Raw genomic sequence first — 26,458 nt, forward strand, 5'->3', positions numbered from 1 at the left:
GTCATTATCTGTCTTGGCTTTGGGAAATGAGAACTTAGTTTAATCCTAGTTTTCCTTTTGCTTTCTGCTTTCTGTTAATCCCTTTGTGGTATGGATCCTGAGTCTATCAGTCAGGATCCAACCAGAGAAACAAAACCAATAGGACACACACACACACACACACACACACACTCTTTCATCAAGGGATTTATTATAAGACTCTAGCTTATGTATTGTGGAGGATGTTTAAGAAAGCCCAAATTGATAGGACAGGTCATTAGGAAGAGAAGATGACAAGCAGGCTGGAATCCCACAGGCACAGTCTGAAGTTGTTTTCTATGGGAGAAATTTCTTCTCTCCTTCAGAAAGTCTTAAGGCCCGGCTTTTAAGGCCTTCCAACTGATTAAGTCAGGTCTACCAAGAGTGATCTCCCTTAAAGTCAACCCATGAAGTCCCATTAGGGACTTCATTTGCATCTGCAAAATCCCTTCACAACAGCACCTAGATTAGTGTTTAATTGAATTACCAGGGATTGTTAAATTCATCAACACATTGGGAGAAGCCAAAGAGGAGCTGCCTGGAAAATCATCCTGCCACAGGTGTGCCTCTGCAGACGTTTATCAAATCGAGGCTGGGGTCTCTGCTACTCTCTCCAAAAACCGTTTCTCTCTTAGTTATACAACTACCTGCTGTGTACCTCACCCAGGAAAGCATGGTTGGCTAATCTTTGTCAGGATTGGACCTCACTCGGGTTTTCAAACGTTGCATGTAAAACAATTTTTTGACTGAAAAATGTTTTTCTATTGATAACCGTTTAGTGAGCTTTTTAAATATCTGTTTAAACTTAAACGCTAAAGCATAAGGGCCACTGTCAATAGAAAACTAAGGCCTTATTTTACCAAGGAAACTATTAAAATGATTAGTTTGTGGGTATGGCTATAAAAAGGAAATAGGAAGGTCATTGTGGTGGTAGAAGTGTCCTATACTGTGGCTCTGTCAATGCTCATATCGTGGTTGTGACTCTGTGCTGTAGTTTTGCAAGATGTTACCATTGGGGGAAACTGGGGAAAAGTACATGGGATCTTGAGCAAAATCCACAGGATCTTCCTGTTGTTTCTTACAATTGCATGTGAATATACAATTGTTTCAAAATTAAAATAAAATGTTCCATTTTGTAACAGCAAAGGATTTTTCAAATAATATGAATAATCATTTCCTAATTGATCTTTTTAATCATATTAAAGAAGTAGACATCTATATATATTTAGCCCTGTGTTGGGAATTATATATATTATATAGTATTATATAAAAAGTATATATATTTTATTTTTATATATAATACATTTTCATAGAGGGGGGCCTCACTATGTTACCTAGGCTAGACTCACTTTTGGGCTCAATAATCTTCCAGCCTCAGCCTCCCAAGTAGCTGGGACTATGGAGGCACACCACCGTGACCACCATGTCTGGCTACTCAATATGTATTTGAGTGGAAGAAAGCATACGATGGGAAAATTGATGGTGACAGTTAAGTATAGTGTTGAATATAAAAACGTTTTGTAAAAATCAGGGTCAAATTATTAAATGAAATATTGGGTATAGTATAAGAAGATGGAGTCTTCTCTCTGTAATGATGACTTAGAGAAGATAGATAGCATAGCCTCAAAAAATAATGCCAGACATAAACATAAAGTATAAGTACAAAGGAAACCTCTAGAAATGTGGAGAAGGTAGTTTTAGGACAAATATAAAATATCTTTTAGCTCAGAAAGTTGTATACGTTGAAAATATGTTTAAAAGGTTTAAATGCGATTTGTAGATCACTCATTCAGTAAATATCTGCCTGCCTATAGTGTGTCAGGCAGGTATCTACAGTTTTTTTGTTTTTGTTTTTGTTTTTTTTAAACAGATCTTAGTTTTGTCACCCAGGCTGGAGTGCAGTGGTGCAATCTTGGCTCACTGCAACCTCCACCTCTTGGGTTCAAGCGATTCTCCTGCCTCATCCTCCCAAGCAGCTGGGATTACAGGCATGTACCACCATACCCAGCTAATTTTTGTATTTTTAGTAGAGACGGGGTTTCACCATGTTGGCCAGCCTGGTCTCGAACTCCTGACTTCAAGCCATTTGCCCACCTTAGCCTCCCAAAGTGCAGGGATTACAGGCGTTGAGTCACCGTGCCTAACCTACAGTCTTGTGTATTTCAGGAACTTTCCTAACATGTAAATGTTGATGTCCTTGAGGGTAACCATACCTTTCCCAAATCTCCACTGATAAAACTGTAAAATCTGAGAACCACCTGGATTAGTTTTTCTCAATGTATAATATTTCTGGTCTTACTGCATGGAGATTTTTACGGAGAAGTGAAATTCAACCAGTCAATTTTAAAATAACACTCCTGGCTGCTGCATGCACTGTGCCAAGACTGTTTAGCCACTAATGGAGAGGACTTGTCTACTTTGCTTCTCCTGGTTTTAAACAAAGTCTTTTAGAGGCTGACCACCTCAGTGAGTGCTACCTCCCTACTGTCAGAGTTGTTCAAGTGGCCAAAGAGCAGCAGCAACACTGTCATCGACGCTAATAGATAAATTCAGGGTCCTGTCCAGGAGAGGGCCCTGTATCAAATAAACCTCTACCCTCACCAAAAAATGTTAGATTTTTTAAAAGAAACCATGATTCCATATTCCACCAGTCAGCCTCACTGGCAGACGCATTAGTTCAGGCCTAACCAGGAGTGAGGATGTTCATGGCTGGACTGAAGGAACTGTCCTGCTAGGGAGGTCTGGGCCGGCCACTTATGGGTCAGACTTTGGAATTTTTGGAAGTAGTAAAAGGAGGCTTTTGTCTCCCAGAATAGCAACAGTTATCATTTAAAACCAGTGGCTTCTATATACAGCAAGTGCTTCTATATATACACTCATGTATTGTTTATATAGGACTATTTTAAGATCTGTGTCACATTTTTCTGGTGTATTTTATGGTGGGAAAATTCAATTGGAAAAAATGTACTTAGATCTGGTGGGGATGGTAAGGTAAAATAAGTACTTAAAAAAAAAGAAGATACACACAGTTTGTTTTTATTTTTATTTTAGCTTTCAACAGTACAGAAATAGCTAGGTGATAGTTTCCTAAATGAAATTGTATTGCTTCTCCTTAAGCAGGTTTGATTATAGCTCGTGTTCTAATACTAGATTTTTTTTGCTTTTTTTTTGAGATGGAGTCTCGCTCTGTCAGCCAGGCTGGAATGCATGGCGTGATCTCAACTCATTGCAGCCTCTACCTCCCAGATTGAGTCCTGCCTCAGCCTCCCGAGTAGCTGGGACTACAGGAGTGCACCACCATGCCTGGCTAATTTTTGTATTTTTAGTAGAGACGGGGTTTTGCCCTGTTGGCCAAGTTGGTCTCGAACTCCTAACCTGAGGTGATCCGCCCGCCTCGGCCTCCCAAAGTGCTGGGATTTCAGGTGTGACCGATTGCGCCTGGCCTCTAATACTAGGTTGATCTCCACAGTAGTCCGAAGACTTGCAAGGCACATATCAGCATTCATCCATGTATTCATTACAAAAATCTGAGTGTTTATGTGGCTTGTAATTCAGGGTTTATTTTTCTTTGGGTTTTGCCAGTGTTTAATTGAGAGGGAAATGGATAGAGAAATGACTTGTCTAAAATACTATTAAGAGTAATGTGGGTATAGAGTCCCAGGCATTCCCATAGCCTAGGTACGGTGCAGCTGTGGCAGGGCAGCCCCAGTGGGTTGTGTGTGTTAGGGCAGTGAGTGAGGGGCTGGGGCTGTATAAGGGCTGACCCCTTCTTACCTGCTGTTTGTAGAGGGTGGCATCAAGCTAGGTGTTCTGGGAGAAAGGTGAGAAACAAGGAGCTTCCAGTCTAGCAGGGAAAAGATCACAAACTTAGTATAAGAAAGAGATGTGGCCAGATGGCAGTGGCTCATGCCTGTAATCCTAGCACCTCTGGGAGGCCAAGAAGGGTGGATCACCTGAGGTCAGGAGTTCAAGACCAGCCTGGCCAACATGGTGAAACCCTGTCTCTACTAAAAATACAAAAATTAGCCAGGCATGGTGGTGCATGCCTGTAATCTCAGCTACTTGGGAGGCTGAGGCAGGAGAATCACTTGAACCTGGGAGGTAGAGGTTGTAATGAGCCAAGATTGTACCACTGCACTTCAGCCTGCTTAACAGAGTGAGACTCCATCTCAAAAAACAAAAAAGACAGATGCCTTAAGAGAAATTCAGATGACATTATAGGAGCCCAAAAATATAAAAGATAATTTCTACTTTTGGGAACAGAACAGGCTTCCTGGTATGGGTGATATTATGTGTGGAATTAAGAGCAAGGTAAAAAAGGATTAAAAGGGCTCAAGCAGAGGAAGGGGTGAGTAGAGCCATGGAGGACCTGACTGTGAAAAGTCAAGTCTGGGCGGACGAAGCTTAAGAAGGGGAGAGTGGAGGTTGCAGTGTGGTGATGCCTTTGAGCCCTGCCCTAGGAACATTTTCTCCTTAATTCAGTAGCTGGTGGGAAGTGAGCACTGTGCATGCGTGATGGAATGCTGTGGTTATGTTATGGTGAGTAAGTCTTCCTTTGTGAATGGAGGAGTAGAGAAGAAACAGGAGTGTTGGCTGTTGGCTAGACTTGGCAGGGGCTGACACAAAGGTGGATCCGGAGTTGATCTGGAGCTGATGGCCTAATCAGGGACACCATGTTGTAGCACACTGAGCTACAGGTGTGCAGATAACAAGCTGTGGGGTAAGGAGGCATGGAGCTGACTGATTTCAGATATTTGAAGGCTGCTGTCAACCTCGTCCCTGCCCAGATGTCTCTTCCATCTAAACGTCTCTGGCTTATGTAATTGTTCCTCCCGTGACATAGTTTGTATATCGTACAGCATTTCCCCTCAGTTTGCCTCTTGTAAAATACAAGACCCAGACCTGAACTAAGATTCCAGATATAGCTAAATACGGGAGGAGAATTGCTTCTCTTATTCTGAAGTTGTGCTGTCCCCCAGTTATCATGACATGCCCTGTTGCTGGACCAGCATGTGATCTGTCTATGCTTAAGGGACCTGCTGTCAACAAAGGGAAGGGGCAGGAAAGGGAGCCCTACCGAAGGGGCCACATGGAGGGTGTTCGCCTTGGAGCCTGAAGTCTGCTGAACCTACTTAGCCCCTCCTCTTATCACCACATTACCTATTCCCCGTTCCTGTCTCCAGCCCCGTCTTCCGCCTCACCCACCCCTGTAGCTGTTGTCAACACCCTGACTCCCACCAGCTCTTCCCGGTGGTAGTTTTCCAGGTATACACAAATGTCAAGTTTCACTGAGCTGTGAAACTTATGCAGCTGTGTGTGTGTACCTATTCATTCATTCATTCTTCGTTGAAAAGGAAGAAAAAGAGAAAAGACAAAGATTTCAGAGTTTTAAAGCCTGGGTGATTGGAAATCTAATGGTGTCATGTTCAGATCTAGGGACTCAAAGAGGGAGGTGTTATTTTGAAGAGGACAGCCGAACTGTCCTAATGACAGGCCTTTTCTCTGTGGTCAAGGCTACTTGGCAGAAGCAGGCCAGTTCGGGCCTCCGTGTTAGAAGCAGAAAGGGCTCGAGGGGAAAGCACACTGGCCAGACTCTAGGGTCTTCAGCATGTCACTTACACTGTGGCCCTCAGGCCCTTCCTCCACCACAGTCTTTATCTCCAGCATCTTCTGTCGCCAAAATCACCTTTCATGACCTTTCGGCTGCATTTGATACTTTTGACTGCTCTCTGCTCTTTGGGACAGTTTTTGTTTTTTAATGTGGCTTCCAAAACACCCATTCCCTTTATTCCCCCCTCCCCTTCCTGCTGGCCACTCTTTCTCAAGTCTCTCTTTGGTTCTATCTCAGCCTCCTGACCCAGGAAACTCGGGCACCCCCATGCTTAGCGCTGGCTCTTTTCGCCATCCACGGCCTAGGTGATCTCAGTGGGTTTCTGGCTCTGCTACCATCTGTACTTGCTCAGTTTTTATCTGTAGCTTACCTCTGTGTCTCTCTCTCTTGAATTCTGGACTCTTGTATCTATCTGACATTTCTACTAAGATGTCAAATTTGTCCAAAACCGAGCTGACTTCTGCCTTCTAGACTGATGCCATGCACTGTCCTCCACTGGGAGCAGCAGCTCTGTTCCTCTCATTGCTCAGGCCAAAAAGCAAGTCAGCCTGACTCTCTCATTCTCCTCCACCCGCTATCCAGTCCATCAGCAAATCCTGCTGGCTCTTTCTAAAACACTGTCTATCCAGAATGCAGGTACTTCTCATCACCTGCACCATTGCTCCCGGGCCCACCATCCTCCCTGGCTTGGCTTACTGGTAACTTCCCGATTGGGTTTCCCCGCCTCAGCCCTTTCCCAGGGCTATTCTCCTCCCACCTGCTGCCAGGCCTTTCCCTGGCCATCCTGTGTTAAATGTCATCCCGCCCCTACTGTTATGTTCTCCACAGCACTTGAACACGACCCGACATGCCTTTTCACTTCAAGGTTTATTCTTCTATTAGTTTTCCCAGAGTCTGCTTCCCTAGTGTCCGTCTCCCCTGCTCGAATGCCTCTTGAGAGCCAGTGCTTGTATTTTGGTCCTTGTGGTATGGGCCTGGCACATAGTAGGCAGTCAGCAGATATTTATGGAACAAACAAATGAATTTGTGTGACTATAGTTCATTGTTCATAGTTCATTCATAGCCCGGATTTTATGGCTTATATATTATGTTCATATACATTCTCTCACTTGATCAGTTTGTTCACTTGTAAATCTGACTAAATCCAATTGTAATTATATTTAAAGTGTATTGACTTCCTTGACTGCCAATATGCAAATTGGCTTCCTCTGGAGATCTTAAGTGTAGCCATTAAAAGATCATGTCATTTTTTTGTTAGTGACATGGGACCTAAATTTAGACTTGGAGAGCTTTTGCTTCTTTTATCACTAGTTCTATAGAACTCCCTTTTTGGAATTTTATTGATTCCTATTTATTGAATTATTATAATTTTATGTTAGTAGATCAGAAATTTAAAAACAAAAGCATATCAGATGCTTCATTTGCCGTCTCCTTGGTTAGTAAGGAGGCCGCAGCATCTCACAACTTCAGGGAAACATGAAGCATTGCATTCTGTGCTAACGGTGCCCCCTGAAGTTGTGCAACGCAGATGTCATGGCGAATGTAAGATGTTTGGCTTGAGTTTCTCATGACGGGGGTCTCTGTTTTCTTCCTGCTGTTTGAGTGGCATTTTAGGACCCCACAGGCTCAGTTTGCCTTGCGCTTGCATTATTGGGTCTTCTTGACTACTCTGTGTCACTTTTTATTAGCACAGCTATATCACGTTGTTCCTAATTCCCTTCCTCTACATCCATTCCATCGACTTTCTTCCTTAATGTCTGCCTAGTCCCATTTCACTTCATTGACATCAACATTGTCTGACAGCAAACAAGTCCATATTTTCATCTGGCTGTTACAGGTGTCCTTGTTGGCTTAATCATAATAAAAACAGTTATTACCATCAAAATACAAATGGTATCTGTCATTTAAAATTTGAGCCTAGAAGTATGGTAAGGTTAAAAGATGCAAATGTGGTAATCCACTACCATTCTGGGCTGGTTTACCAATTCAGAGAGAATATGCAAATAATAAACTTTAATTTGTGGAGCAGTGGAAGCAGGCAGAGGTAGAAATTTGATCCCAATTCTATCTTGTATAGATGATTTTAGTTGCTTAGTCCATCTCCCAGTGCAGACATGGTTTTTGTAATTTCACCTGTGTTACTGCCCTGCCCTGAGCACTAGTGGTTATAGAAAGATGGGCAATCTAGGCTGTTCATAATAGCTTGCTTAGGATTCTGAATTTGAGGAGAGATGTATTTGTAAAACCCTGTACTCTGGAAACAGGCCTGTTTAGATTCCCTTAGGACCAGAAAAGGAGGAGAAGGGCTAGGAATTTAAATACCAGAACAGTTCAAACTGCCTGGTGTACAGCAAGATCTCTTACAGCTCGCAAGAAAGGGCGCTCTCCCAAGCCCTGATCGTGACAATTTATGCTTTATTTGATCTATATGCAGTTTATAAAGTTTATTTAGTCTATGCATATTTAAAAGTTTTAGTGTTTAATATCTGTGATTAAATATTTTGTTGACTGCTATATTTTCATTCTTCTCGTTGGAAGTTAAGAATCCATCAGTTTATCATCTTTTTAAGTTTTGGGTTTATTCTTCTGTTCGTTTTCCCAGAGTCGCTTTTCTGCTTTCAGTCCTGACTTAATTTTTCCAATGCTCAGGTTAAGAAAGGTCCTATTTGAGCTCGGTTTTGAAAATTTATGTATTGAAAAGTTGTTTATTTGGGAGGCCCATGTGGATCACTTGAGGCCAGGAGTTCCAGACCAGCCTGAGCAATATAGCAAGACCCTGTCTCAACAAAAAATTTAAAAATTAGTTGGGCATGGTGGTGCAAGCCTATAGTCCTAGCTACTCAGGAGGCTGAGGTGGGAGGATCACTTGAGCCCAGGAGTTCAAGGCTGCAGTGAGCTACGATCATGCCACTGCACTCCAGCCAGGGAGTGAGACCCTGTCTCAGGAAAAAAAAAAAAAAAAAAAAAGTTGTTTACATTTTCTTTTTGATTTATCCCTTGACAAGGACTAAAGTCCCTGCAGTGAATGGTTAAGTGGGAAGGTGCATGGAATCACTGTTCTCCAAAAGCCTGAGTGAAGGAGAGAGGTGTCATTGTTTTTCCTTTGTACTGTGCACAGGGAAGAAGTTTCAGAAAACAGGACTCTTCTCACCAGGAATTCCAAAGTTAAAAGAATGTGGCCCTGGGGCAGATGCAGAAGTTTCAGCCTTGAAACAAGTGAACTTGGAGGAAAACTTAATTTTCAGTCTAAGAAGCCTCATTCACAGGAATAATTTCTCCTAGAGTAAGGCCCTTTCCAGCCAAATCTGTCGGTGCTATTGAGCTGGTATTTCAAGTATGTCCATCTGCATTTAAACGAGTTGCTCCAAGACAATCTGATTATACGGTAGTTACTTTGGTGAGAATAGCGCCTCAGTGGAATGGAAACTTCATTTTGAGTCTAATATTAGACCTTGCTTTGGAAAATTCCTTTTAAATGATCACAAGCTGGGAATAGCAAAAGAATTTAACTTTCGACAGACAGCATTCACCAAGAATTTTTAACTGCTTATGTTGGGTCCTTGGGAAAGCAGATGTGAGAAACCTACCGGACCAAGTGGATGAGATGAGAATTGACTTGACCTGATGCAGTGTTTATATCCATTGCTGATAAGTTTCCCTCCTCGTCTCCTCTGCTCAAAATGTTTTCATTCTTTGAGCGTGAGCATGCTAGGGATGAAAATTGTAGGACGCCTAATTGTCTAACAATCTAAACTTCTAGGCTTGTAGACACGGCTGCCTAGAAGGGGGTCTGAGGCAGAGCAGAAGCTGACTTAGACTGCCAAGTTAAGAAAGGGCCAACAGATCCGCAGGACCAGAGCCATTGCCTGCGTAAGTGCTGGGAGCTTGATCAGATGCAGCCCTCAGAATATTTTTAATGTGGCTGGTTGTATCTGGGTGAACTTACCCAACTTAAAGTGTTAACTAAACTTTATTTAAAGCTCTTGCACCCCACCCCCTACCACCGCCACCAAGAAAACACTCTGTCATTAAACAAAAATTACACAAAAATTAGCTGATTAGGAAGTTTCCAGATAATGCCTACTTTGGCTTCATTTATGGATATGTTTTAGATACTTCGCATGCTTTGGATTGGGAAAACCAATATTGTTGTTTGAGAGATGCTGTTACTATTTTAAAAGATCTTTGAGATTGAAATGCATCTTTTTAACTTTTTATTTTATTTTTTTATAGAAATGAGTTCTTACTATGTTGCCCAGGCTGGTCCCAAACTCCTGGCCTCAAGCGATCCTCCTGCCTTGGCCTCCCAAGATGCTGGGATTACAGGCGTGAGCCATTGTGCCCTGCCTGAGGTGCATCTTCTAATCACTGTGTACATTTAATAATATAGTGGGGTTTTTTCCCCTCTAAGCTGGTAATAAGTTGATGGTGCCTTAGAATTTAGGGAAAACATTAATAAAATAACGAGCATTACCACTTAGTGATCACCCAGCCGATTCCAGGCAGTGTCTTTGCTGGGTACCAGCATTATCTCTGATTTTCACAACAATCCTATTGCAGTAGCAATTATGAGGCTGGCTTTAAAGATAAGGAAGCTCAGAAAAGTTATGTTTGGTCATGGTCTTCTGCTAGTAATGGCTAATGAGTGGCCTGCTGGAGTTCAAATCCAGAACTGTTCGACTCATGTTCTTCCCTTGCCATCCTGGTCTCAAGCAATCCATCCCCCAAAGCAGCAGTCTTTAACCTATTTATGCCTAGTGTTCCATTATTGGAACGCTAAGCTTGTGGGAGTTATTTATATTCTACTGCTCAAGGTCATCACCAAGGTCTGATTTTTCACAAAAACTTGCAACCTGTGACATAAATGGGTTAAACTTTTTTTGGTCTCAGGACCCCTTGAAACTCTTAAAAATGATTGAGGATCCTTTTATTTACGTGGGTTCTATCTTTTGATATTTACTGTATTTGAATTAAAACCGAGACCTTCAAAACATTGGTTGATTTAAAGGACAATAATCCATTGCATGCTAATATAGTGTTATTAATAAAAATATTTTCTAAAACAAACAGTAGAAGAGTGCCATTGTTTTACTTTTTGCATGTCTAATCAAGCTAAAAGGAAGGCAGCTGGGTTCAGTCTTGTGCATTCAGTCTGTGCAGTATACTGTGTTAGTTGAAGTATATCAGGAGAATCTGGCCTCACACAGGTATGTATTTGGAAAAGGGAGGAGTATCAGCTTTTTTGGACAGTGATGGGTATTCTCCTTTGATATTACGTCAAAACTCCATACATAGTAATTTCTTAAAGGTTAGTTGTAATGTAGAATCTGAAACCATACCAGTAGACCTTTGGACTCTTACATTAACTTTGTTTGGTCCGAAATCTTCTTTACAGAAGAATACTGAATAATATATGCAGCTACTCCCCCTTCTAAATAATACATGTAGATACTCCCATATTCCAGGAAGTAGAGCTTAACTCCCACCCTTGTATGGGTGGGCTAGACTTAGTGATTTGTTTTCAAATAATAGAATTAAGGAAAGGGAAAAATGAGTAACTTTCCAATGGAGAAACCTGGGAAACACAGCCTTAACCAAGTGATGAAAAAGGTGAATGTCAGCAGTGATGTCATATAACCACTGATGTAACTAGAAAACCTATAACCCAGTATACTCATGGGTGAAACATCAGACAAGCTCAAATCGGGGGACATTCTGCAGGAGGCCTGACCAGTACCCTTCAATATTGTCAATGTCATAAAAAGCAAAGACCGAAAAACTGTCACAGACCAGAGGAGACTAAAGAGACATGACAACTAAATGTGGTGTGGTGCCCTGAACCAGACAACAAAACAAAGAGGATGTTGTAGAAATAATCAGCGAAATCCAAATAAAGTCTGGAGTTTACTTAATAGTAATGTACCAATGCCAATTTTTTAGTTTTGACAAATATATCATGGTAGTGTAAGATGTTAACAATGGGGGAAACCGGGTGAAGGGTTTATAGGAACTCTCTGTACTCTCTTTGCAACTTTTCTGTAAATCTAAAATTATTCCAAAGTAAGATTTTTTAAAAATCTGTTGTTCTGTCTTATACTCCAAATGGATTGTGTACTCGTGCATGATTTTGTAACATTGCCATAGTCACTTGGAAAATATTGGTTCACTGAGTTATACAGATCTTCAAAATGTTGACAGATTGCAATATTCAATATTTTTAACAATCGTTTGTTAATATCACCAGCAATCTCATCAGAAAAGTCTTTAATTGTTGAGAAGCTGTTACGCTCGTGGCTACAAGTCTCCCAAAATTTTAATTTTGTTTTCTTTTTTTTCTTTTTTGTTGAGACAGAGTCTCACTTGTTGCCCAGGCTGGAGTGTAATGGCACGATCTTGGCTCACTGCAACCTCCACCTCCTGGGTTCAAGCCATTCTCCTGCCTCAGCCTCCTGAGTAGCTGGGATTACAGGCGTGCGCCACCACACCTGGCTAATTTATTTTGTATTTTTAGTAGAGACAGGGTTTCACCGTGTTGGCCAGGTTGGTCTTGAACTCCTGACTTCAAGTGATCCGCCTCCCAAAGGGCTGGGATTACAAATGTGAGCCACTGCGCTCAGCTTTTTTTTTTTTTTTTTTTGAGTGGGAGTCTCACTCTGTTGCCCAGGCCTGGAGTGCAGTGGCACAATCTCGGCTCACTGCAACCTCCGCCTCCCAGATTCAAGTGATTCTCCCACCTCAGCCTCCTGAGTAGCTGGAATCACAGGCACACACCACCACGTCCAGCTAGTTTTTGTATTTTTAGTAGAGATGGGGTTTTGCCATGTTGGCCAGGCTGGTCTCAGACTCCTGACCCGGTGATCCACCTGCCTCAGCCTCCCAAAACGCTGGGATTACAGGCGTGAGCCACCACACCCAGCTAAAATTTTAACTGTCTGTTGAAAGCTCAAATTTTATCATTGGCAGTCCACACTGCCTATTGTTTTCCTTGATGTGACAGGTTCATTTTTGAGAAAATGCCTGACAAATACCCAAGTCTATATAACCATAGTTTGTCTAGTAGTCGTCTTTGAAGTAAAAACATTCAACAATGAAAGTGGCCAGTCCAACTTGCAAGTCAATCACAAGAGTCTTTCCTCAGGACGGCTGCCATACTTCAGAATTCAACAGAAGTGTTTTATGACAATTCCCATGTTGTCATACAGATTACCAAAAGACATGTACTCAGGTCAGGATTTAATGAAATTAATGTTTACTGCTTCAGCAAGGACTTTTTTTTAAGACAGTGTCTTACTCTGTCGCCTAGGCTGGAGTGCAGTGGCTCGATCATAGCTCACTGCAGCCTCAAACTCCTGGATCCTCCCACCTCAGCCTCCCAGGAAGCTGGGACTGTAGGCCTGCATGTCCAGCTACTTTTTCTGTTTATTTTTTTGTAGAGACAGGATCTCACTGTGTTGCCTAGGCTGATTGTGAACCCCTGGGCTCAAGTGGTCTTCCCGCCTGGGCCTCGCAAAGCTCTTGGATTACAAGAGTGAGCCATCGCTCCCAGCCAAGTACATTCTTAAGAGAAGCTACTTCCTTCCCTTTACTGCATGTGTGTTGTGACAGAGAACAGTGTTCACTAAGTGCAGCTTGCTCCCACTACGTTCATCTGTGCTAAGGTGCCTTTTCACCATCAGTTCAAATTTCAACACAGTGAAAACAGCCAATAGCATCTTAGTATTCTTATGAAAATAGTTGGGCCTCATGGACCTCCTATAAGGGTCTTGGGAATCCCTAGGGCACCATGGACCACACTTTGAGAACCACTCTCTTTAGGTGGCAGTTGCTGAAAGGTTACGCAACAAGAGACATTACCATTAGGAAGCAGAGAACAATGGTGCAGTGCAATGTATGTGGAGGGTGACGCTCTTCTGGCGTAACTTTCTGCCTTTTAATGGCTCTTGAAGTTCTTCCATTTGTTTGTGATGTCTCAGTACCATTTTAAAATGCTGAAACAGAGATTTTGATAATTCGACATCTGTGTTTGCTGGTGTTTTTACCATGTCACATATAACATGTCATTCAGAAAATTCAGAAAGTCACTTCCTAAACTTTTTCTTTTCTCTAAAGGTAAATCTCACCTGGCTATCGTGCAGCGGGTAAACAATGAGGGAGAAGGGGATCCATTTTATGAAGTTCTGGGAATTGTCACCTTAGAAGATGTGATTGAAGAAATCATCAAATCTGAGATTCTTGATGAAACAGATTTATACAGTAAGTAGCATTGTCTGAGTGTATTTCCCGAAACTTTTGCTTTTTTTGTTGTGCTGTTTGTGAGTCTTCTGACGTTTCTCCAGTTGCTGCCTCTGTTTATAATGACACATGATGTGTGTAGGCCGTGCACAACCTGTTGGTATATACCAGTCCTTTTATCAGAAGGAGCAGACCCTGTAATGTCAAGCGACAGCGTTCTTCTGAACAGCCAGCTGCTTCTAACCACTGATGAGGGCATTACTTGCCCTAAACAGAAAACTGCTGTTGGTTTTAAATTTTATTTTACATATGTAAAAAAATCTCTACTAAAATTTCATTTTATACAACTAGGTATATTGTTTTCAGATAAACTTCTGTTTGTACTTTTCATAACTCAAGTACTCTTTAAAGTGAATGGGAGGCCGGGCGTGGTGGCTCACGTGTGTAATCCCAGCACTTTAGGAGGCCGAGGCAGGTGAATCACCTGAGGTCAGGAGTTCGAGACTAGCCCGGCCGACATGGTGAAACCTTGTCTTTACTAAAGATATAAAATTAGCTGGGCGTAGTGGTAGTGGTGCATGCCTGTAATTCCAGCTACTCTGGAGGCTAAAGCAGGAGAATCGCTTGAACCCAGGAGACAGAGGTTGCAGTGAGCCAAGATTGTGCCACTGTACTCCAGCCTGGTTAACAGAGTGAGAGTCCGCCTCAAAAAAAAAAAAAAAAAAAAAAAGTGAATGGGATTTGTTAAACTGATAGATGACAACTGTTTATACTTCCTTGTTCCAGAACCCTTGGGTCAGTGGTGGAGGTGAGATGTGCAAGTGTAGCTTGCTGGGGCAGTGGGTCGGGGGTGTGGGAAGCAGGATAGGGTAGGGTACACAGTAAGAATGTGTTTTTCCTGTTCTCTGCTTCTCTGCTTTCTCTTTTGGGGAAGGTGAAAGTGGGGAGTGGCTTGGATCAGGGCAGGGTGAGGTAAGTATGGATACCTTATTTGCCCAGGTGTAGACTTGATCCTGAACTGAGTGTTGAACTGAGTCCTGTCTCATTAAAGTGTAAAATATGATTGCTGGACTGTGGAGCTTAAATCTTCTTTGGCCGCACCCTTAGCAATGCTCAAGGGTTCCATAAAGCCAGAGATGGTCCAGGCCTGAGATGTTTGGGGGTCCCAGGGGTGGGATAGAGAAAGAGCATCTGGGCTCTGTGTATGCTGCCTGGTTTTAAAGCATGGCTTGGTGGAGGGGAAATGGACTGTCTGAGCTTCCCAACAAGCTGGTCATTCAGGATAAAGTCTGCTTTGCTCAAAGCAGGGTGCTTTTTATTCAGTCCTGCTAGAAGGAAACATCCCACATTTTAAAATTGAGAAAGTTTGGGAGGCCGAGGTGGGTAGATCACAAAGTCAAGATCAAGACCATCCTGGCCAACATGGTGAAACCCCGTCTCTACTAAAAATACAAAAATTAGCTGGGCGTGGTGGCACATGCCTGTAGTCTCAGCTACTTGGGAGGCTGAGGCAGGAGAATCACTTGAACCCGGGAGGCGGAGGTTGCAGTGAGTTGAGATTGCGCCACTGCACTCCAGCCTGGGCGACAGAGCGAGACTCCGTCTCAAAAAAAAAAAAAAAAAGACTCTCTCTCCAAAAAATGATAATAATAACTGAGAAAGTCACTGGGCATGGTGGCTCACCCCTGTAATCCCAGCACTTTGGGAGGCCGAGGCGGGTGGATCACTTGAGTTCGGGAGTTAGAGACCAGCCTGACCAACATGGCGAAACACCATCTCTACAAAAATATAAAAATCAGCTGGGCATGGTGGCACGCACCTGTGATCCCAGCTACTCAGGAAGCTGAGGCAGGATAATCGCTTGAACCCAGGAGGTGGAGGTTGCAGTGAGCCGAGATTACACCACTGCACTCCAGCCTGGGCAACAGAGTGAGACTCTCTCAAAATAAATAAATAAAACTGAGAAAGTCTTCCCTGTACCCACAAAAGAAAAAATTTTACACTTAACTAACGACTATTTTCTGAAAACGTATCCTGTTTTATCCTCACATCTGAATAGCATTCTTAAAAAACACCCTTTCCCACATCTGTTTTATCCTTTCCTCACTTGGAGGGTCGTCAGAGGTCTCAGAGAATATTATTTGTATGTTTACGTTCTTTTCATCCTTCCTCACAAATGACTGTTTAAAAACCAACTGTGGCTGGGCGTGGTGGCTCATGCCTGTAATCCCAGCACTTTGGGAGGGCGAGGCAGGCGGATCATGAGGTCAAGAGATGGAGAACATCCTGGTCAACATGGTGAAACCCTGCCTCTACTAAAAAAAAAATACAAAAATTAGCTGGGTGTGGTGGCGTGCGCCTGTAGTCCCAGCTGCTCGGGAGGCTGAGGCAGGAGAATCACTTGAACCCAGGAGGCAGAGGTTGCAGTGAGCAGAGATCGCACCACTGCACTCCAGCCTGGTGACAGAGCGAGAATCCGTCTCAAAAAAAAAAAAACCCCAAACCGAGTGTGTCCCTGTATTTCTGTTTGCCCAGGGGTAGTACTTACCATTAGGAAGGCGATTTACCATTTAGGAGATCCTATGTTTGCACTTCAGTTTTATACAAATGTTAGTTTAACTTCTCTTAAGCCTTGATTGGACTGATCTCATACAGAAGTGTTGCCTGATGTTACTGGCTCAAGATGCTGGACTTGTGGTTTCAGGTTTTTTCTTTTTTTTTTTAGACTAAGTCTTGCTCTATTGCCCAGGCTGGAGTGCAGTGGCGCGATCTCACCTCACTGCAACCTCCGCCTCCTGGGTTCAAGTGAGTCTCCTGCCTCAGCCTCCCTGAGTAGCTGGGATTACAGGCACCCGCCATCACACCTGGCTAATTTTTGTATTTTTAGTAGAGACAAGGTTTCACCATGTTGGTCAGGCTGGTCTCGAACTCCTGACCTCAAGTGATCCACCTGCCTTGGCCTTCCAAAGTGCTGGGATTATAGGCGTCACCGTGCCTGGCCGATTTCAGGTATATTCTTGATCTGGATAGAGATTGGGAGTGACAGCTGTCGCCATTAGAAAATTATTTTTAAATTCTGTATTGATTTCTACTGTCTGGTTCTCAAAAGAATTGAGACAGACAAAAAGTGGAAGTTGCAGTCGCCTTCTCAGGAAAAGCCTAGTAATCAATCTGTTTTGCTTTATGCAAGAAACAATAATGCAGTGACTCAGTCCTTGGGAAGGAGCAAGCAGTTGGGGTCTTGTCTTTAAGCTCGTTTTTTCTTGATCATTAATTTGTCCAGAAAAATACTTGAAAGATGGTTTTGCAGGAGGTAACTTCCAGGTCAGGAGCTGGTAAACCAAAGCCCATGAGTGCCTGCACTCTGCTTCTGGTGACCTGCAAGCTAAGAGTGTCTTTTCACATCTTAAAATTGTTGCAAAATGGCTAAGCATGGTGGCTCATGTCTGCAATCCCAGCACTTTGGGAGGCTGAGGCAGGAGGATTGCTTGAGCCCAGGAGTTCAATACCAGCCTGGGTAACATAGTGAGACTCTGTCTCTACAAAAAAAATTTTAAAATTAGCTGGGCGTGGTGGCACACACCTGCAGTCCCAGCTACTTGGGAGGCAGAGGTGAGAGGATCACTTGAGCCTTGGAGTTGAGGCTGCAGTGAGCTGCGATTGTGCTGCTGTACTCCAGCCTGGGCAATAGAGCAAGAGCCTATCTGAAGAAAAGAAAAGAAACCAAAAGAAGAACAATTACTTTGTGACATGCAAAAATTATATGCAATTCAAATTGCAGTGTTCATAAAGAAAGTTTGATTGGAAAACAGCCATGCTCCTTCATTTTTCTAAACAGCAGTGTGGAGACTATGTAGACCCACATAGCCTAAAATATTGACTCTCTGGCCCTTTTCGGAGGAAGTTCGCAGACCTCTGTCCGGATCCCATTCGTATCTGCTTGACCTTGAGGATCTCATGGTCTGGAGTAGCAGTGAAGCAAACATATTATTAAAACACTGCTCTGCGAAAGCATTCATGTTTGTTTCTTAAGGGGGTTTTGTTTGTGTGTTGTCTTTCAGCAGAGGGAAGGGGCCTCTTACAGGCAGGGACACTCCTCCCTTGTGTGTACACAGTGGTGGTCCTTTGCTGGAGGATGGTGACATTGAGCAACAGTGGACTGTGCACTCCAGGCTGCGCGCCCTGTTGCTGTGTGCTTCTGTGGGTCTTGTGAGAGGCTCTGTCAGCATTTGCCTGATGCTGTGCTCACAAGGGCCCTCTACAGACCTTCCTGAAGTAGATTCACTAATCAGGCTGCCTGCGGTCACTCGCTGCGGACTGCGTGGTGCCCAGGCCGCCGTGCTGATTTGATGAGGATCTGGCTCTCCCTCCCTCCTTCCCTGTGGCATCTGTGCATAGAGCGCCTGCATCTGGAAATACAGTCCAGCTCTTCCAATATATTTTGTCTTTTTCATTCAAAAAGAGCCCTCATCTCATGGGATGCATTTCTTTTTTTTTCTCTCTTTTCATTCCTCCCTTAGCTGACAACAGAACGAAAAAGAAAGTGGCTCACCGGGAACGAAAGCAAGATTTTTCTGCCTTTAAGCAGACAGACAGCGAGATGAAGGTTAAAATATCACCACAGCTCCTCCTGGCCATGCACCGTTTCCTAGCAACAGGCAAGTGCAGCTTATCACAGTTTGAGATCTCTACCAACCCTGAAGCGTGTTTCTCACCCACCACTGACTGGGGTGGGTTGGGGGTGGACACTGGGAAATGGGGTGATAAGTAATGCCACTTTTGTGTTTTGTTTTTTTTTGTTTTTTTGTTTTGTTTTGTTTTTTTCTTTTTAAATTCTCTCCTCTCCTATGTTCAGTGTCGGCATGAACCCTCTGAGACATTTACCAGGGGTGGACCAGTAACTTAAAATTGGTCTGAAAGGTAAGGATGAATGTTAGTGCCACACTGCATGTGTACAGTAGGCCAGGCCATCTCCTTCCAGCTAGGTCCGTGGGAGAGCCAGCTGGCGGAGCAGGCTGATGGTGCCAGCCTGGCACCAGCTTGTTTGATGGACAATTGAGTCCAATCTCTCTTCAGCTTGTCCTGGAAGCACAGTTGGACATCAGTGGTAACACAGGGGCTGTGATTTGCAAAGAAGAAAACTAGGTTTTCACAATTAAATCTTTATCTTTTATGATTTTAATGAAATCAAATTCTAAGAACTTTGATATGGATTTCTTGATGGCCTCCTCAGATCAGATTAACTCGAGTCCATTTCAGGAGGCAAGTGTTCATGTTGTTTAAACCACCAACCCAGCCGGCATTGACTGCTCCAGAGAGGTCAAGGTTGAATGGACTTAAGATACTGACCAACCCTTCTCCCATCCCCAGATGCTCTCCAGGGTTGAGCTCTGGTGGCCAGGGGAAGTGTGAGAAAGTCTAAAGCATCCAGTGGCTTTAGAAGACATCGGTGTCCCTGATAGGCAGCCAGTGCCTTTCATCTGCATGCAGTAAACTTAAACCATGTTTAAAAGAAAGCTAGCCGCAACCACGTGGTGGAATGCTGTTTAACTCTTTAAGGTCGTGTTCTCAGACACATGGAAATGCTCACAATATTATATTTATCACATCAGAAAATATAGCTTAATACAAAGTGGGGAGAAACAGAATCTAAAACTATGTGTACATTAAGATTAGAGTTGTGTTTTTGTGTGTACACACATGTATACATGAGCACACGTGCCTGGGAATGGCACTGGAAAGAAATGCTCACTTGATTGCTCAGAATGGTAATCTGAGTGGTTGGCTTATAGATAAGTTTTTCTTTCTTCTTTCTTTTTCTGTATTTTCTAAAATTCCTGTAATTACTATCTTATTACAAAAAAGTCACAAGTTAATACAGAACTTACAGCTTTCATAAATACATAATTAGAAAATAAAAGAACAGACGATGACTTTCACTTATTATTCTTTTTCTAATTTTGATAATACTGTTCCTCATCATTTAAGAACCACAAATTAAAACTAAACATCTAGGCCGGGCATGGTGGCTCATTGCCTGTAATCTCAGCTCTTGGGGGGGCCAAGGCAGGCTGATTGCTTGAGACCAGTTTGGCCAACATGATGAAACTCTATCTCCACTAAAAATACAAAAATTAGCCAGGCATGGTCGTGGGCGCCTGTAATCCCAGTTACTCGGGAGGCTGAGGCAGAAGAATCACTTGAACCCGGGAGGTGGCAGTTGCAGTGAGCCGAGATTGCGTCACTGCACTCCAGCCTGGGTGACAGAGTGAGACTCCTTCTCAAAAAAAAAAAAAAATTTAAATTAAATAAAAGAAAACTAAAACTAAATCTCCTACTCTGCTTCTGAGATATCATAGAGTCCAGTTGTAGGATAGCACCCTTCAGTCAGTAATTTTTGTTTTTGTTATTTAAAATAAAATTGCTGTCTTTGTAAATACTTTTGAACATTACTTTTTTTTTTTAAATTAGCATGTTGATGTGTGCACATGCCCTGCTCTTATTTCCAGTCTCGACCCTCTTTGTTCCCCACATTCCTTGGGGTAGTTGAGTGGGAGAGGGAGACGTGGGGCACCTGTGTGTGTGCGCTGGCACTAACCGCACCTGATGCTCCTGACCTTGGCTTCTTCCTTTGGCTGTTGGTCGACAGTCAGGCTGTTATGGCTTGTTGAGGGGCATCCCCCGCACTCAAGGAGCCCGCTTGCCGTTGATTTTCGTTTCTGTCAGTCAAATTAGTGTACTTTTATGAGGACTGAAGTCAATGATGGGTTGAAAAGGAAAGAAGTAAAAGGAACAAATGTGAGAATTCAGCACTTTCTAATTTCTCCCAGGTAATCTGTCCCCAGTGGATCACCAAACGGAAGCCTCGTCCATTCAAATGCTATCACTTTGATTCCAAGTATTCTTATCTAAACACCTCAATTACTATTAATAGTATAATTTTTCTCTCTCTGTTTGAAATGTAATATCAAGTTGTGTTTATATCTATAGAAGTAGAAGCATTTAGCCCATCCCAGATGTCAGAGAAGATCCTTCTAAGGCTGCTAAAGCACCCCAATGTCATCCAGGAACTGAAATATGATGAGAAGAACAAGAAAGCCCCCGAATACTACCTCTACCAGCGCAACAAGCCAGTAGACTACTTCATTCTCATTCTGCAGGTCAGAAGAATTATTCAATAGTGGTTTGCTCTCACTGAGTATCCATCTTTCAGTTTGGTGTAAGTGAATGGGTGTCACCGTGTACATACTGAACCTTTCTATAGGGGGTAGCCTTAGACATGGGAGAATTTTATCTTCCTATTTTCATATCTGTAAAGTAATTCTAATATAAAGCAATGCCAATAGTTACTTTAATTTTCAATACTAAAAGGTGCTTAGTAGGCTGGGTGCAGTGGCACATACCTGTCATTCCACCACTTTGAGAGGCCAAGGTGGGAGGATTGCTTGAGGCCAGAAGTTCAAGACCAGCCTGGGCAACATGGCGAGACCACCATCTCTACAAAAAATTTAAAAATGAGCTGGATGTGGTGGCATGCACCTGTGGTCCCAGCTACTTGGGAGGCTAAGACAGGGGGTGGGGCGGGGATTGCTTGAGCCCAGGAGGTTGCCATGTTTGCACCACTGCACTCCAGCCTGGATGACAGAGCAAAACCCTGTCTCAAAAAAAAAAAAAGTTGGGGGGATGCACCTAGTGATTACTGAGTCAGATGAAAATGGTGAATTCAATTGTTAGTATTTTTTGAAGAGTGTGGGAGAGTTTACCAGTACATGTCTGAATCTCAGTGGGTGTTTGAAATTTAAGTGTCATGGGTTATTGGTCCTTTTTCCATCCTTTTTTCCATCCTTCATGAGGACTTAAGTTTATACAGCTTCTTAGAGATATCTTAGCATCTCTTCCATTAACGCCATCAAAATAATCCATTTGTTGTTGTTTTTATTCCTGGTTACCAACCAAACTGTTTTATAGAGGAACTGATAGGATAATTACAGCCTCTTACAGCAGAGTAGCTAATTCCTTCTCACTGTAACATAATTCAGTAGATGAGGTGAGAAGGTCAATTCATTCTAAACTTCCTTTGAGTGGCTTTGGTGCTTGGGTTGACAGGAGGCCTTGTTTTATCACAGTTTCACTTAATAGAGCTCTATCCTTGGCATGGAGGCCAAGGTGGATATTAGTCGATAAAATGCTAATGTGGATCAAATGTGCAGATTCAAGCTCGGGAAAGTGTTGTGTTCATGTGTGACCCCATGTTTGGGCAGCATTGTGGTGTTTGGAAGCAGGAGTGAGGAGTAGGAAAATGCCGAGGGTTAGCTGATTACATGTCACATTCTTACAGTCCTTCTTAGAAACTTCTGTTTGCAAGTTTACTAATTTAGTACGCTGATTCATCTTCTAAATTTAGTTTTCCTCAATTGTTTTTTTTCTTTCCTCTTTGGAGATAATATAAGCTTGTAACTCTGAGTGCACTGTTGGGAATTTAGTTTATTTACTGCAGTGAGGGAATAAAACATTCATGTTTCTCATAAGAGTGAGATGCGAATATTCCTTAAGCCTGGAGAAACTCTGGATACATCAAAGACTGTCACAGGAGGAATTGGAATATTGACATTGTGAATTTTAGTGTTAATATTAGAAACTGTGGTTTTCAGTTGTCTACTTTTATATAGTTAGTGTTTATGAAGTTGTGATTCAGTAATGCTTTATTGCTATATAAGAAAGCCATGGATCTAAAAATCTTATGGAAAAGGGACTTCATAATCTCTGTCCATTTACAAGTAAATCTTTTAAGATATTTTTGATAAGACATCTATGTATATTTACCTGTATTTGTATACCAATTTGTGTTAAATACTTATATAAAGGTGACAAGTTTTTTGAACTGTTAGGCTGATAATGCCATGGGGGTTTTACAAGTAGTGTGTATGTTTGATGAACAGGACTTACGGAGATGTTTGGTGAAAAACCATGATCTTGCAGACAGCCAGTTACCTAAGGTACAAAGAGAAGAGCAAAATGAAACACCCTCACAGCCTCAGTCAATCTGGCATAGCTGCCATCATTAACAAAGCATATTCTACCTAATATGTCACTAAGCCAGCGTTGGAAGTTCATGCCACTTTAGGGAGCATGATCCACTGTGGAGTTTGTTTGTTTTTTTGTTTTGTTTTTTGTTTGTTTTGAGAGGGAATCTTGCTCTGTCACCCAGGCTAGAGTGCAGTGGTGTGATCTTGGCTCACCGCAACCTCTGCTTCCCAAATTTAAGCAATTCTCCTGCCTCAGGCTCCCAAGTAGTTGGGACTACAGGCGTGCTCCACCACACCTGGCTAATTTTTGTATTTTCAGTCGAGATGGGGTTTCACCTTGTTGGCCAGGCTGGTCTTGAACTCCTGACCTCAAGTGATCCACCTGCCTTAGCCTCCCAAAGCGCTGGGATTACAAGCATGAGCCACCGCGTCTGGCCTCCACTGCATTTCAAGAGCACTAAATAAGAAAAAAGCAATAATATCTGCCTTCCCTTCCTGGCCTCAGTGCCAGTGAGATGCTCTCCCTGCAGGAAAAAACCCTTTAAGTAATTGATAGGAATATAATTGTAAATAGAAACACATCATTTTTTAGTTTAAGCCCTAGATAAGATAAATTCCAAATTATTCAAGGAAAATGACCTAAGTAAACAAGAGTATTTTGTAAGTTACCATGTACATACCTCCCACTACATATGCATAAAAAAGCCAAAACTTCAAGTTTTATCTGTAAAAGTAGATCTTTACACCAAAATGCATTTCAGAAGCAATAAAGACAGTTAAAAGCACAGTAAATCATGGAAAAAGCTTTATTGGCTCTACATGCTTTAAATAACTTAACAAAATACGTATGTAAGAAATAGGAACATGATTTTGGTGGAAGTGTTTTTCCACCATCATAGAAGATCAGGCATACTAAAAAAAAGTCATAGTTTTAAACTGAATACCTTGTAAAATAGAATTAACAGATTTGGAGGAAATTAAACATAATCAAGAGAAATATACTTTCGAAAAAGCTTATGTGGGCTGGGTGTGGTAGCTCATGCCTGTAATCCCAGAACTTTGGGAGGTCAAGATAGGAGGATCGTTTGAGGCCAGAAGTTTATCAGCCTGGGCTACAGAGCAAGATCCCCTTCTCTACAAAAAATTTTTTAAAAATTAGCCGGGCTTGGTGACAGGTGCCTACAGTCCCAGCTGCTCAGGAGGCTGAGGCAGGATTGCTTAAGCCCAGCTGTTGGAGGCTGCAGTGAGCTGTGATTGTGCCACTGTACTCCAGCCTGGGCGACAGAGTGAGCATGTCTCAATAAAAAAGCTATGTGACTCATAAAAATTGATCATTTATCATGTTACAGTGTACATGCTAGTAAATACAAAAAGAAATTTCATGAAACTACCTGAATCGATCATAATGAAATAAAATTCGAAATAAAAAATACATAAAAGTGCTGGGCATGGTGGCTCACGCCTGTAATCCCAGAACTTTGGGAGGTTGAGGCGGGCAGATCACTTGAGTCCAGGAGTTCAAGACCAGCCTGGGCAATGTGGTGAAACCCTGTCTTTACAAAAATACAAACATCAGCCTAGGAGTGGTGGCAGCTACTCAGGAGGCTGAGGTGGGAGAATCACTTGAGCCTGGGAGGCAGAGATTGCAGTGAGCCGAGATCGTGCCACTGCACTCCAGCCTGAGGGACAGAGTGAGACCCCCATCTCCAAACAAAATAAGATAAATTTAAAAAAAGAAAAGGTCATATATTAAAAAATACTAAGTCATGTTAAAATTGTGATACATTCTCTTATGTAGGTTTATATTCAAGACACAGAACATAGTGTATAATGTACTCTCTTTTTTGTAAGAGAAACATGCAAATCTACATGAAATATCTTCAGAAGGTTACCCAATAAACTGGTAACAGCGAGTCTCTCTAAGGAGGCAACTTGAAAGGTTGAAAACAGGGTGGAAGGAAGACTGACTTCTTCCTTGTATAGTTTAAATTTCTCACCATGCGCATGTACTATTTAATTTAAAAATAGAGCTAATGGCAAAATAAAAGTCCTAAATAGCAACTGAGTTAGAGAAAACATATAGAATGTAATAAAATACATATAGTATTACCATAAAAGTCTATTATTAAATAATGTAAATACCATAGAGGTGGTCTGTCAGTTTTAAGAAATCTTATTCCTTACGTACTTAAAAAGAAAATAGAGAACTATAATTATGTGGAAAAAGAGCAAAGCAGCAAACTAAAAAAGAACAAATTAATAAAGATTGTTATATAAACTGGCCGGGCGTGGTGGCTTGCACCTGTCCAGCACTTTGGGAGGCTGAGGCAGGCGGATCACTTGAGGTCGGGAGTTTAAGACCAGCCTGGCCAACATGGTGAAATCCCGTCTCTACTAAAAATGCAAAACTTAGCTAGATGTGTTGGCGTGCGCCTGTGGTCCCAGCTACTCAGGAAGCTGAGGCCCGAGAATCACTTGAACCCAGAAGGCGGAGGTTGCAGTGAGCTGAGATCGCGCCACTGCTCCAGCCTGGGCAACAGAGTGAGACTCTGTCTCAAAAAAATATATATAATAATAATTTAAAATTGAAAATGCCTTATAACCAACAAACACAATCAAGATTTGGCTCTTCGAAAATATGAACAGAGTCAGTGTTCTGTTGGCATAATTGATGTGATAAAAGGAAAAAAAAGTTCTCTCCTCTCCTATAAAAGCAGCTAGAATAAAAGGATTTGCTAGAAAAAATAGTCAATCTTCAAAAAACTCACAATTTCTATATTATAGAACAAGATGGCATGATAGTCAATTGCATTCTTTAAGGCTAATATGGGCTTAATCCTAAAATCTGATAATATAAGCCAATCTCACTTGTTAACATTGATGTAGAATTTCTAAATAAAATGGTAGCAGATAGCAACACACACCCAGGGTTACTGACTTGTGGCTGTGACTGAACTGGGTTTATTTTAGGAATGCAGTTCTAGTTTAAGAACAACAAAACCAAAATATGTCACATTAATTGGGAAAGTAGTAAAAAAAATGATATTTATATCAGTAGATGTCAGACAGTTGACAAGCATCTATTACTGATTTTAGGAAACAGATGCCCCATCCCCTCAAATTTTTAACTGAATGGTAGACAAAAAAGAAAAAGTACAATAAATCATATCCTAAACTGGTAGCCTCCCATCTAAATCATTGTTTTACAAAGCTATCTATGCAAATATATTTATAGCAAATCTATTAACTATAAAGTAGTAGAAACAGTTCACGTCTAGCTAATCAAAGTGAGATGATAATATGAGGGATCACTATGTAGTAATGGAAGAAGTGGAAAGCATGTGCCCGGCCCATCCACACTCTTTTTTAGAGCATCTGACATGGATTCAAAAGGGACTTTTCCCTATGAACGGGGGTCGTCTTGTGGAGTATGGCAGGTGGCATCTTAAAATTTATACAGCCCTTGAAATACTTAGTATGCCTTCACCCTTCACCTGATAGGAAGGAGAATTTAAGCTTTTAATAGCAACCTCCTTATGGGTTTTTAAGTTGCACGGTCTGTGTACCCTAG

At 42.1% G+C, this 26,458-nt stretch overlaps 1 protein-coding gene across 2 annotated transcripts in view; it reads left to right on the plus strand.

Moving 5' to 3' along the window:
* Positions 1–26,458, plus strand: part of CNNM2 (cyclin and CBS domain divalent metal cation transport mediator 2) — a 166,037-nt gene that overhangs the window by 117,351 nt on the left and 22,228 nt on the right. For both annotated transcript variants that reach the window (XM_003825532.7, XM_034931394.4), the window contains exons 2-4: positions 13,739–13,882; positions 18,382–18,519; positions 20,852–21,021. In XM_003825532.7, the coding sequence (XP_003825580.2) occupies positions 13,739–13,882; positions 18,382–18,519; positions 20,852–21,021 (452 nt within the window). The remainder of the gene's footprint in view (positions 1–13,738; positions 13,883–18,381; positions 18,520–20,851; positions 21,022–26,458) is intronic.

The sequence above is a fragment of the Pan paniscus genome, chromosome 8 (assembly GCF_029289425.2).
Source record: "Pan paniscus chromosome 8, NHGRI_mPanPan1-v2.0_pri, whole genome shotgun sequence".
NCBI classification, from domain to species: Eukaryota; Metazoa; Chordata; class Mammalia; order Primates; family Hominidae; genus Pan; species Pan paniscus.